General features: G+C 40.7%; 2 protein-coding genes across 2 annotated transcripts; both read right to left on the bottom strand.

Moving 5' to 3' along the window:
• Positions 1-57: 57 nt before the first annotated feature.
• Positions 58-4866, bottom strand: LOC133162966 (platelet-derived growth factor receptor-like protein). The gene is made up of 7 exons (XM_061292449.1): positions 4512-4866; positions 3396-3556; positions 3173-3315; positions 2646-2797; positions 2271-2564; positions 645-784; positions 58-375 (listed from the first exon to the last, which is right to left on the bottom strand). Exons 1-7 carry the CDS (start codon positions 4591-4593, stop codon positions 169-171), a joined length of 1179 nt encoding a protein of 392 aa, XP_061148433.1. The 5' UTR covers positions 4594-4866; the 3' UTR covers positions 58-168.
• A 623-nt stretch (positions 4867-5489) lies between these two features.
• On the bottom strand, positions 5490-10632 carry LOC133162950 (cationic amino acid transporter 2-like). The gene is made up of 11 exons (XM_061292447.1): positions 10245-10632; positions 9562-9717; positions 8713-8878; positions 8434-8570; positions 7843-8065; positions 7622-7758; positions 7273-7375; positions 7060-7193; positions 6792-6958; positions 6611-6719; positions 5490-6160 (listed from the first exon to the last, which is right to left on the bottom strand). The coding sequence occupies exons 1-11, from the start codon at positions 10612-10614 to the stop codon at positions 6030-6032; spliced, it is 1833 nt and encodes a 610-aa protein (XP_061148431.1). The 5' UTR covers positions 10615-10632; the 3' UTR covers positions 5490-6029.
• Between the last annotated feature and the right edge of the window lie 2526 nt (positions 10633-13158).

The raw sequence follows: 13158 nt of genomic DNA, 5'->3' as shown, positions 1-13158 counted from the left end.
GTTAAAAAATGTTACAAAAACAGCAATATATGTCTAAATATTAGTTTAATAGAGCAAATGTGATGCACAATATTTTGCATACTCCATGTAATGCCACCATCTTTCTGCTGACATGTCGTCTTCAGACTATGTTGGATACAAAAGTGAAACGTGCTGTGTGGCAGTGCTTCATGGTTTTGAAGGTTTAGTTTTGGGAAGCACTTTGACTGTGGTGGACACTGATTTGGATCCTTGAAGGTTCTCAGCAGTGCAAGTGTATGCTCCTTGGTCCACATCCCTCACCTCATCCACCAACAGAATGGACTGGATCTGCTGTCTGGCTGCTCCCCCACCAACTGGATTGATGCTCTCAAGCGTGTACATAGGCCTCCCTATCTGCTCCCAGCACGGGTACAATGAAACAAGCCTCATGTTAGGTTACAAAAGAAATATTGTATATGAGCCAGACTGTTACTTTAAGCTATTAAGAGTCACTCCCAATTGATGTTCACTGATTAAACTATCGGTGACGTCACGCTTTCTCATCCGAGTCGGCAAATTATAAATTGATTATTAGTATAAACAATACCCAATCGAATGAATTACGGCTCATTTGTGCACATCACTAATAGTGTCATAGTGTTTATCAAATGTAGCATAGTGACCTTCTGTCCAGGGTACTCCCATGTGAGCTCTACTGCAACATTCCTCTCTCCGATCACAGTGCAGCTGACACGTAGATTGTCACCAGCAGACAGAGAGGTCGAATTGGCCTGGATGACTGGAGCGGGGGGAGCCATGGGGTCTAAAAAAAGTTTGGAGAAAGGCATTTTTGAATGCGTCAATACACTGAGACATTTTTACTACATGTACAAGAAGAAACAAAATTGCTTAAAAGTCAACAACATGTTATCGTTCCATTTAAATGTGAAGGACGTAGTAACCATGTTGGGATTCTGGCGTGCCCACAATGAGTCACTGGCCAGGAAAAACGTCAGCTACGATTCTGTAAAATTGCATAATTGCAGTATCGGGCAGGGATATGGTGGCAGTTTTAAATGCATGTTATTTTTTTCCAGACACGTTGAAGGAATTCTGGAAAGCTTTCAAACCTTAATCAGAGGTTTACTATTGGGGAGTAGTATAGAAGAACTGTATGCGTGTACTTATTCTAAATAAGTTCTGTAAACACATTTTTGTTGATGAGAAATGGGCTTCCAGAAATTGAGATTAATTGAGGATTGAAGAATTAGTGAATGCTGAAATATAAAGACGGACTGAAAGTATAGCTTACCTATAATATAGGAATCTTGCTTTGACATAAATCCACCTCCTCTGTAGGTGTACAATTTGGCTTTTATTTAAGGTAAAATGAAAAACATACGCCAAAGAATAGGCTAAATTCTTGAAAATGTCACAAGACACATTTTGGGAGATTTGCAAAAGCGTGACTTGCTTTTACACTTGTTTAACATTAAATTATTTAATTGTAGCTTAAAACATTGCCTGCAGTGCATCGTACGTATCTAAAAAATGATTTATGATACTGATAGTGTCACGACTCGTCCCCGGTTGTTTTATTATGTGTATGTTACCATGGTTTCTGTTCGCCTCGCCCCTCCCCTCCTGTGTTACCTCACAATCAATGTAATCACAGTCACCTATCTCTTGTTACCTGTCGTGTATTTAAATCCTGTCTGCCCTTCACTCCCCTTTTCGGATCGTATATGTCTTTTGTCTCACGTCTCTGTCGGTTAGTTCAGTTTCTGCTACCCAGTCTGTCGGTCAGTCCTGTTGGTTTTTTCCTTCAATAAACCCTGGTCCAAGATGCATTTGGTCGCCCTGCATTTGGTCAATCCGGGACAGAATGATCCGACGGCGGCAGCGGAAAGTCAGAGCCGCAATCGGCGCCATTTGGAAAGTTGGAAGATCAATATTTCAGAGAATGGTTATCTGTTGTTGAAGTTTCTTCACTGTTCAGAATTTCTATCTCAAGTGTCATTTTAAGTGCTTTTTATGATTTCAAAATGTTACGGATACTGTACTTTTGTGTGTGGGAGGGGGGCGGGAAAGGAATATTTTGGAAGCATGGCCTTCAAATATTGTCCTGGTATCACACCTAAACCGGTTGCTTTGTAACATGAAATTTGGTAGGCAAGTCTAACATCACCAATAAGTCTGAAAAGTTTGTTGACCACATCCCAGCCATTTGTAGCTATCCTCCTGTCTCCTCCTTCTTAAAGCACTGGTCAGTCAAATACCCCGTGAGTTGTGACTTTAGTAGCACTCACAGTTGACATAGATGAGCATGTACTTGGTAGAGCTCTGCCTCAGGCCCCCCAGACTGGCCACGCAGTACAAGGCACCGGCATGAGAGGGCCGCGGTCGATGGATGGTGAAACCTTTCTTCACGTTGAAGGAGATCTCCGTTCCATCCACTGTCACCTCCACTGGCGGGAACTCGCGGTGCAGCGTCACATTGGCCGCGGGGGATGTCACCTGGCATGGCAGGCGGGTTGGCCAGTTGGTTCTCAGCTGGATTACCTCGTAGTAATCAGACGATGGGACAAAAAGCTCCTGTGGATCTGTTCGGATCAGACAAGTAGCCTAAATGTTGGGTCATTATACATGTGGTGGTGAAATGATGGGTAGATTTTGTTTTTCACCAGGGAAGAAAATAAAGACTTTAGCAGCGTTGTCATGGCTCCTCCTGCAATCTGTGTCCTCACAGAACATGGGGAAGCATGTGTACTCCCCTGTGTCTGCACCTGTGCTATTGACAAGTGTCAGAACGCTGTAGCGCTCATGCTGAACAATCCTGTGATGGCCAAACAGACAATACAGTGAAAAGCTATTCTGTCCTTATTTTGAGCCAATCTTAACATCAGGGTTATTATAGTTAATGAATGCTAAGGAAAGAACAAACTAAAATCTAAAAATATTTCATTTGTAAATGATATAAAATAAAAATGATAGCTTAAAAAAAAAAGGCAAACTGAAGCCTTGTTATATTACTATTCTTATACAATATACATATCTAAAATGAATACTAAAAAAAACTAAAGTGAAACAAAACATTTGGGCAAAATAAAGATCTAAAAAACAAATTAAAAACAAATTCCAAAACTATCACAACCCCGTATGATAACTCCAGGACAAACAAAGTGGTCTCTTTTGACTTATTGAGGCCTACCTGAGCCTGCCTTCATCCTCCTCTTCCAGGTACGATGGGAGGCCCCACTGCACGGGTTTTCCCCTGCACCTTAACTCCAGAGTGTGTCCAGCATGCACGCTTATTGTTTCTTCCACCTTGATGAACTTGCTTCTATTTATCACCTTTGGAGGTCAGATACAAACCAGAGTTAGTCACTGGGAAAGAAATACAAAGTAGCTCACATCCAAAGAAGGAATTCTACCTGCGTAAGTAAGTTCTGAGTCTGCGTTGGTGCTTTAACCTTTGGTCTAGTTCTTACAGCCAGAGGCCCTTTCTTTACTGCTTTGGCCTGTTTGGGTTTTCCAGGCTTGAGCTTCTTCCCTGAACTCCTCCTTTCCTCTTGAGCATCTTTATGACAACAAGCTAGATAGCAGATAGATCAGAACATGTCATAAAACATCTCATACAGTTGCTCAGTGATAACTATGATCTTGATCCATTATCTTAAGAGTTTCCGAAGTCAACATGTACGTGGCATCAAAGAAGAGGGACTGAGGTAATCATCATTTCAAACAACCCTTTCCCAGAACATTATGACATAGTTATGCAGTACCAGTATATAAAACGAAGTGAAGATTCAGTAAACAGGATTGCGCAAAACACAAGACAAGATCGAGTTCAAGAACATTTTATAGGTCATGGGCTGGTCCATGGCCAAAGAAGATTTTGCAACATTTTTGGGAGCATATAGAGCTTGCAAAACTGCTCTCTAGTGGCTTAGATTCTATTTGGCTGGCAGAAGTTTTTATGTTAGCCTAGGTTGCTTTGAGTCCCACTTTGCCCCTCTGTTGTATGGTGCTCCACAGGGTTCTATTTCAGGGTCCTTGTTTTTTTTTCATTGTACAAAACATAGTATTTCCTCCCACTGTTATCTGGATGACAGATGTATGTCACACTGAACAAAAGCAATGTGTTCTCCTTAAGACCGCTTTCTGTCCTGTCTGGAAAAAATCAATGTCAAATGATACTGGATTTCCTAAATTTCCATGAAAAAACAGAAGTTATGGCGTTCGGCCCCAGTGGCCCTTGTACATTCCACCCTGAGGACTCTAGCGGAAGTTTACCCATGAAACTGTCAACCCCCAGAATCATAATTGTACCGCAGTGAACAGGGAAGAAGCCCACCCACAAACAAATGGGCAATTTAACAGTTTTTATTTACACCACTTTGACCAACAGTTTGGCCTCCTTTCTAAAAAGTGAGATTCTTTTGAAAAACGGTCATTAATATAACATCATCGAACGGTGGCCTGCGGCTTCCAAACAGTAGTGCACATTCATAGAACTGCTTAGGAATCTTAGGATCTGACTCACTTACCTAACTCGGAGATTATGATACAAATAAAGAGAGCGCTCAGCACCAGTCTCCACTTCGACCCAAACAAGTTTACCCAAGTCATGATGCTGGATTACCAAAGCCGGTTGATTGTTGTTAGCTCACACAGTTCGACGCAAAGCAAGTGAGAAGAAAGGAAGAACAAAGTTGAGAAGTCACGAGAGTAGGTGGGCAGAACTCGCAAAATGAGTGGTCAGCTGCTTTCTTCCGCCTCCTGCGAGTGGCATTAGTACCCCAAATTCCTACCGACTGGCTCAATGGAGGCTTTCAAGCTTGTCTGGACCAATGAGGGCGCAAAAGCAGAGGCCTCTCCATGTGAAATTGCACAGGCTGTTTGCTTAGCTGCTGGAGTGGAAGTCTCTGAGCAGCATGAGACAACAACACAGTCCGGATGAGATCTGTGGAAAGCTTGTTAAAAGCATTTGGTGTGCTGTAAAAGTCACGCCTACTAATCTTAACTTTTTGTTACAACCCGATATACACTAACCCTTAACCCCCGTTCCTCAACCCATTTTCTGAATCGCTTATCCAAATGAATTGCTTAAAATTCAAATCAATCTGCACATGTACCGGCAGTGCAAATGCAGGAGTATTTGTAGAGTAGTAGAGTAGAGTAGAGTAGAGTAGAGTAGAGTAGAGTAGAGTAGAGTAGAGTAGAGTAGAGTAGAGTAGAGTAGAGTAGAGTAGAGTAGAGTAGAGTAGAGTAGAGTAGAGTAGAGTAGAGTAGAGTAGAGTAGAGTAGAGTAGAGTAGAGTATGTTTTGCATTTTGAGTTACTACATCATGTGGTACCCGAGTAAAACTATCATTTGTACTTTCAGCTAACCAAGTCACAGTTGTGAGCAATACAGTGACTAATCTGATTTGAAAGGTCTCATTGTTATGCAGTAAATCTGAGTGGGGGTGAACTAAATTCTTTACCCCTCTAATTTTACAAACAAAAAACACTTTGGTAAAAATCTTGAAAATATTAGTTTCTCTTTAATTAAAATATACATACACATTTCATCATTAGAAAACATGTACACTCTTGATATTTACACTTAGATACAAGAAATGTGCTGGGATGTGACTAAAACTAAACTAACAAAAATCAGAAAAGCTCTCACGGTCGTCGCATGATAAAAAATAATTGTACAAAAAATGAATATCAATAAATCACAATCAGATTTTCACACACATAAATGTCACAAGTACACATTTTAGCAGCTGATTTGTTTTTACTTGTTACATTTTCTACAGTTTATAAAGCACACGGGTGCAGGAATGACTTTGCAACAAATCGGCAATAAATGCAAATACGATTCATAAAATGGATAATGTGGAAACCGAAGCGGAATGGTTGGAAGAGTGAACTGCTTGTGCTAAAGTCATTGGGACCCACAGATGCTTAACACTTGTAGGAGGGAACACCAGAGGTGCGCATAGTTGACAAAAAAAAAAAAAAAAAACAGGGACTCACAGTAACATCTCTATTTGTCTCTCGCCATCCCGCTAACGCTCAAAATTTGCACTCTTTAAAGATGTCTTTGTCTGATTTTTCACTGATGGTTTGGACGGCTGAAAGGTTGGTTTTGTGACGCTGTCTCTGAACACTGTGATGCAGCCCGTAGCAAAAGTAGATGAGCAGGCCTGTGCAGGTCAAATATTACAGTTCACTGACTTGAACGAGTGCATGAAGTGGAACCTTCAAAGTCAAACGTGCTCCGGTACTGATTGACTAGAAATGTTAAGGAGGATTAATTTGTTTCAGGTTTACTGAAAAGGTCAAGCTTGAAGTAACATTTAAACACCTTTCACAGTGTTACCAACTGTAAAATAAATTATAATGAAAATAAAATAAAAGGAATCATCCTTTAAAAACAAATATGTTATTGCCGTTATTTTTATTCTCGCCATTATTTACGTTTTAGATTCTGCTTGGCAAAACTGACGCAGGCCTACAAAACAGTTCTGAACTGAAGTCTGAAAAGATTTGTTGGTCATGTTTGAACTTCAAGTTTTGTTTGACCTTTGAGCCTTGTTTTGACTTCAGAGGTTCCACTGTCCTACCAAATGTTCTTATCAGATGTGTTGCCTCACCTACTGCCATCCAGATGGCGTAGCGTAACCACGTGGCACCTTTTAACTGGAACATGAGATAGACGTTTATAAGTGCACTCACGATGGGCAGCACGGGCAGTAAGGGCACCTGTTGAGCACATAAATAGCCATGTGTGTTGAGATCTTGTACTTGGTTCCTCAATCCTCATCCTCCACTCACCATGAAGGATGCCTTCTTGGCATTCTGTGGGTGCCTCCAGATGAGAAAAACAGCTAGTAGCAGGATAATGGAGAGGACACAGACGAGCACCACACTCCATGCCTCCATGTTGGATAAGGCATCAATAGCCAGGCTCAGGGTGATGCACAAAGCAGTCACGCATGTGACTGTACTCAAAGATGATAAGAAACAATGAGCGGTGCAATAATCGAGCGACGCTGATAGCTATGGACGGGAATATGAAAAATAAAAAAGCAAATGCCCTCACCAGAGACTAAAATCAGAATAGTGACTCTCTTGGAGGTGTCTGAGTTTGGAGATGATGGCGGCTTTAGGAACCCAAATTTGGTGTTGGATTCAATAATTTGTAGTCCTCCGTCATCAGATGGGGTCACCTGATACCTTAAACGACAACACGTTTACAACATGAAAGGATGTCGTTCAAAGCCTTCAAGATGTTAATGAAGATACGATAGATGACCTCAGTAGTAGGATGCATATCGCCACAAGTGTGTAGGCAAACAGGGTCCCGATTGACATCATCTCCACTAATGCGTCCAGGTCAAATAGTAGAGCCATGATGGCTGAAGATGGAGAAACAGTATTTAAAATCAGCGCTTACAGGACGCTGCATTGGAGCGGTGGTGCTAGTGCGCGATAAGATTCAGAATGACAAATGCACAGCCCACCACTGAAGTGAACTCTGTCCGTGTATCATGAGAGATATTTCTTGTCAGTGTCATTTATAAAATGGGAAAGGACTTAAGACAGTGAGAGAATGTAGCCCAATACGTGTCTCGTAATGCCAACTCCTCCTTAGACATCTTTACCTGCCACAGTTCCAGAGGATAAGGTAGCCACAGCTGGACTCCCCCTGGAGGTGACTTTGGTCAGGGGTTGAAAAAGAAGTCCGTCCCTCGCCATGGCAAACATTACCCTGGGCATGGGGAACATGGAGCCCAATAGGCTGTGCAGAGAGTACAAAAAAGCTCACATTAACAGAGTGGTGTTCTTTTTAGTATCAATAAAAATTTCAAATTTGAGCTTATACCTGGTGGACAGGGCACACAATGACCCCACAGCCACAACATATTTGGCGGGACCCCAGCCGACGTATTCAAAGGCAACCGGCAGGGGGCTTTTTTCGCTGAGCAGATAGTAAGGCATCATCAGGGTGAGCGCGGCGGAAACAGCAAAGTAGGCCAGGAAGCAGATCAGGAGTGAGGCCACAATCCCCACTGGAATCGATTTTTGAGGATTCTTCACCTCCTCACCTAAAAACACACACAAGTCACCACAATATTAAAGAACATAACATAACATAACATAACATAACATAACATAACATAACATAACATAACATAACATAACATAACATAACATAACATAACATAACATAACATAACATAACATAACATAACATATAACTTTTATATATATACATATATATATATATATATATAAATATGTTTATATGTATGTAAATATATTTATACATATGTAAATATATATATATATATATATATATATATATATATATATATATATATATATATATATATATGCTGTGTCGATGCAATCAGCAAGAAAGTGATTTGATGCCTGCATCATGTTTTATATCCCTCAAGTGTTTTCTTTTCACCTGTTGTTGCGATACAGTCAAAGCCCACAAAGGCGTAGAAGCAGGTCGCTGCCCCAGCCAGTGTTCCGCTTAAACCGTAGGGGAAAAAGCCACCGGCCCCAAAATCGCTTGTGAGATTTGCGGTCGTGCTCAGGTTACTGCACAAAAGAGAGCAAATTGTGTCATCAGCATTGCCCTGTAATCTTTAGGGCCATAACGCCTTATCTGTCGATGAGAGGATGCTGCACGGCACGCACCCAAACACCAACAGCATTGTAAGTGCAACTCTTTGAGATTTACTTGGCTTGCGCTGTGGCGTTGAGCAATTGGTCTTCGCTGATTTGCCAGTTCGCGATGTCTCCTGTGATGAAGCCTGAGATGGCGACAAAGACCAGGACCAGGATGTTGACCCCTGTGAAGACCTTGTTGATGGAGGTTGACTCTTTCACACCAAAGGAGAGCAAACCTTCAGAGGAAAGTCAGATTTTACAAATGATGTACTCAATCATGGAGGAAAATTTTCAAGTTGAAGAAACATTTCTCAGTACAATTAGCCGCTACACATTGAAGTGTATAATTATAGAGCTGGGTAATGTAAATTCCTGGTTGAGATCGGGGCAAGCCGAAATAAGCATAATTACTTCACGTTGTCGCCCATTTCGGCAAGTCATGCGATAGTGGTGCATGGAATGAAATTGTGATGAATGGTGATGAAATAAACAAAACAAACTAGTGAAAATATCTCAATGACAGTGAGAAAATAACATATTATCAATACTCAGGATTTTATTAAGTAAATAATTCTAATTTCCCCAAAGTTATGTTGTTGTTTAGGATTTCTGACCAAAGGAGCCAAATTTAAAATGAAAATTGACGTGATTAGCTAGCCAACCAGTGCATGAAACAGGAAATAAAATGACAAAAAGTATCATGAGTGTGTTGTGCAACAATGGTATGTGTGCATTTTACTTCAGCCTTTTTTGGGGTAATGTTTTTTTTTATACTGTAAAACAGGGTATTCTGCAATGATGACTAGATTTTACCATATTTAGGTAAAATATATCATGTAAACATATTATGACAAATCAGATGCCAGCTTTTTGGTTTTTTTTTTCTATAAAATTGACACTTGTAGTGAAGCAAAGTTACCAGATAGAAGCATAACGAGAAAAGCAGCAAACACATCTGGATAGCGTGCCAACCCTGGAAGGCCCATTGCTGCATTCTCTTCCAAGTATTTGGACATGATGCCCCCGATGAGGTCATCAAACGTCCCACTCCACGCAAGCGCAACACTGGATGTCCCTGAGCAGAAAGTGAGTGGAAAAATCCAATTATTTATAAGGCGCTTAATCACAAACACGTCCCACAGCCGACAAATATTAACGACATCTCCCGATGTTGTTGAGGGCAAGGAACAACTAAAAAAGAAAAAAAAGAAAAAAAAAAAACAACTGGGGGAAAAAAAATACAACCTTGAAAAGGGATCAAATGCAATAAACCGAGTCACCGTGTAACTGCAGTCATAAAGTCAGAAAATTTTGATATTTCCTGACATCCGTTAAACTTTAGACTTTGGTGGTTTATGATCTTATTTATGATCTTATTTACATGGCAATAAGACAAGATTATGCATACGTGAATCATCTTTGAAGAATCTGCTTCTACAGCAGGTGGAAAGTCACATGATGTATCATGTGAATGATTGATCATTCATGTTCTTTCTCACAATATGAGATCCCCCCCCTCGAAAAAAAATTAATCATTTCCCCATTCACATTGCATTTCTAATTAAAGCAAATTGTTGTTGATAAAATCTGCTTTGAAGTTACCTATGACATAAGAGAGAAGTAAATTCCACCCGGTGATAAAAGCCAGCAGCTCCCCGACCGTCACATAGCTGTAAAGGTACGCCGAGCCCGTTTGAGGAACTCTGGAGCCAAATTCTGCGTAGCACAATCCGGCGAATATGGATGCCAGGGCGGCAATGAAGAAAGAGATGATGATGCTGGGCCCGGCCGACTCTCTGGCCACTTCTCCAGAGAGGACGTAGACGCCGGCTCCGAGGGTGCTACCCACACCGAGCGCCACCAGGTCCAAGGTGGTCAGGCATCGGTTAAACGTGGACTTCTCTCCGTCGGGCTCCAGAGGCTTCGTCCGGGACAGACTCCCGAAGAACGACTTTAGCCCCATGTACGTCATGCTTAGGCTTGGGATGTAAAGAAGATTGGTATTGGAAGTCGCAAGAGGGAATGAGGGGAAGAAGTAGAAGACGGTGAAGATGAGTAAGAAGGGCGGGCATTCAACATGTCAATGAATAATTTTCAGGGCAGCCCTCAAGTAGGACTCCTTAACATCAACGCAATGTCATTTATGGACCCCGACAAATAACATTTGCTATTTGAAATGGACGCTTTGCACGACAGCAACTTCATTCCTTGACTGATTTTTAAAATAAAATTTTAGAAAAAGGTTTTGCATCACTATTGCAGTGTAATAATGGGCTTGCGTGACATTTCTTTACAATTATATACAGATTGAATTCACAATTTAAAACTACTGTACTGTACTGCACTCTACATCCGTTTTAATTCCTAGTTCTAAGAATTAGTTCGGTCACAAACCCACAACTCTCAAACCTGTGTTATATTGCTATTTTTAATTCATCTTAATCCAGTTATGACTTTCCAAATGCCAATGTTTGGATATGTAATTGCCCCTCATATAAAACCAGCTAGAGACTTTACTCAACGATTTTCAACTTCCTGCAGCTTTTTATGACCGTATTGAGTCAACAATTACTTCGATATCTACTAACAATACAACATTCTCACCTCATCACAGCAGGATCATGTCAGAAGATAACCGCAGCCAAAGTCGCGAACACCTGTTTAATCACGACTATGAATTATAAAGATATTAAGAGACTAGTGGTAAAATGTGTTTGAACATTGCTGAGGAATATGCAGTGTTATTGCAAAATTGTTTAATTTTGGCATTATTCCCTTTTATCTTGTAAACGCAATTGTCAATCATGCTTTCTAAAACCTTCACTAAAAACAGCAGAATTAACGCTGACTACTGGAATTTGCACGCTCCGTACTGCTCAAAGGTGTAACGGACGCCAGGTAATGGCCATGAGAGTTAATAAAACACAGGAGGACAAAGCAGTCATGATGCAGGGTGCACACTTTCTGCCTTGAGGTAGAATTCACTACCAGGGTGGGATTTCAGCCCCCGCTAATCCCGCCTGGCATCCGCTTTAGCAGCCGTGAGGGGCAGCCGGTGTGTTGCTCTCGGTCTACCTTTGACCAAAAGTAACACTCTCGGCCTTGCTATCTGCTGAGCTATCTTTTCCACACCACAGATAACAAGTTTATTAACAACAACTAACTGCACATGTGACCACAATTACATCACATTAAGAATATGATTTCCTGTAAAGTCTTGAGCACATTCACCAATCAAATCAGACTTAATTGATTATCAGATGACATGAGGTTCTCATTCTATAGACACGCATGTTCTTGTACTGTACCTTGTTTGCTGTCCCACAAGGAGTGCCCAGTGGCAGGCACTACCAGTATCAGTGCTGCTGACTTGGAAAGGAACACGATTTTTACTGCGATATATACAAGAGTGGCCTGCGAGACCCTCCCACTCGGTGGAATTACTCACAAAGTAGTCTTTCTTGCTCCCTTGTTTGGATCGTTCATAATGTGCTCATTATTGCAAAGAAGCTGTGAATGTGAACCAAATATCCCAGTGAGAATCTCAAAAATGCCTTTGTGCTGAATTGAATTGTTAAAGAAATGTTGCATATTAGAAATGGGATTTGGTGCGAGGCCATGCTCTCAAATTCTACAGGCTGAAGGATTTCGAACTGTGCTTTAACAAATAGTTCAAAATTGGCCATATAGCAAGTTTATTTTGCCATTTTATTCAGGGACGATCATGGTAAGTGCAATACGCAATCGAAGCACAAGAGGTCAGTATAAAGCACCTCCTACGTTGATTGAAAAACTACAACCAGGTTAATGTAATTTCCATGTTTAATCAGAAGAGACTGTGATTCCCAATTGCTACTATACACTGGCTCACCTTTAATTGGTCGATCAAAAATACCATTTTGAAATTTTACTTTAAAGATGAAACATGGACAAAGTCAACAAACATTCAAACTTGAAATGAAATGAAAGGTTCACAGCAAAGAAAAGTAGGTCAGGCTATAAAAACACATAACATCTTTACAATAAGGTATTCAACTATGTATACTGCCTGTTGAACCAGGACATTCGAAATCAAAGGAAGAAAATCTCCAATACATTTTTTTTATGTAACTGTGCCTTGACTTTGCACTGATTACCGAGCTCAAATTGTCTGCATCATAGAAACATTTTAACCTACATAACTCACTATTTAGCACCATGGGCGTCACCGAGAACTGGAAAGAAAGGCCTATGTACAGCAATACTGTCATCTAGTGGCATTGTATTGTATAAATGGGGGGAATTGGTTGGAAAAAAAGCATAACACACGAGAAAGCCGTGTATGAGCTGACATATGTGCAAATTCAACCTCACATGTAATTTCACATACATTTTCCCCAGTGATTTCACAGATAAACGTCTTTTGACTCAAATGCCAACTTCTAAATGAAATGTAAACGTTTTCTTTCAAAATGCCATTTTTTCTACAGTTGTCTCAGAATTCTGCAGAGAACGTTATAAAAATCCATTTTGCGCA

Source organism: Syngnathus typhle, linkage group LG1 (genome assembly GCF_033458585.1).
Source record: "Syngnathus typhle isolate RoL2023-S1 ecotype Sweden linkage group LG1, RoL_Styp_1.0, whole genome shotgun sequence".
NCBI classification, from domain to species: domain Eukaryota; kingdom Metazoa; phylum Chordata; class Actinopteri; order Syngnathiformes; family Syngnathidae; genus Syngnathus; species Syngnathus typhle.
Note: the sequence above shows the minus strand (reverse complement) of the source record. Positions and strands in the feature narration are given on the sequence as shown.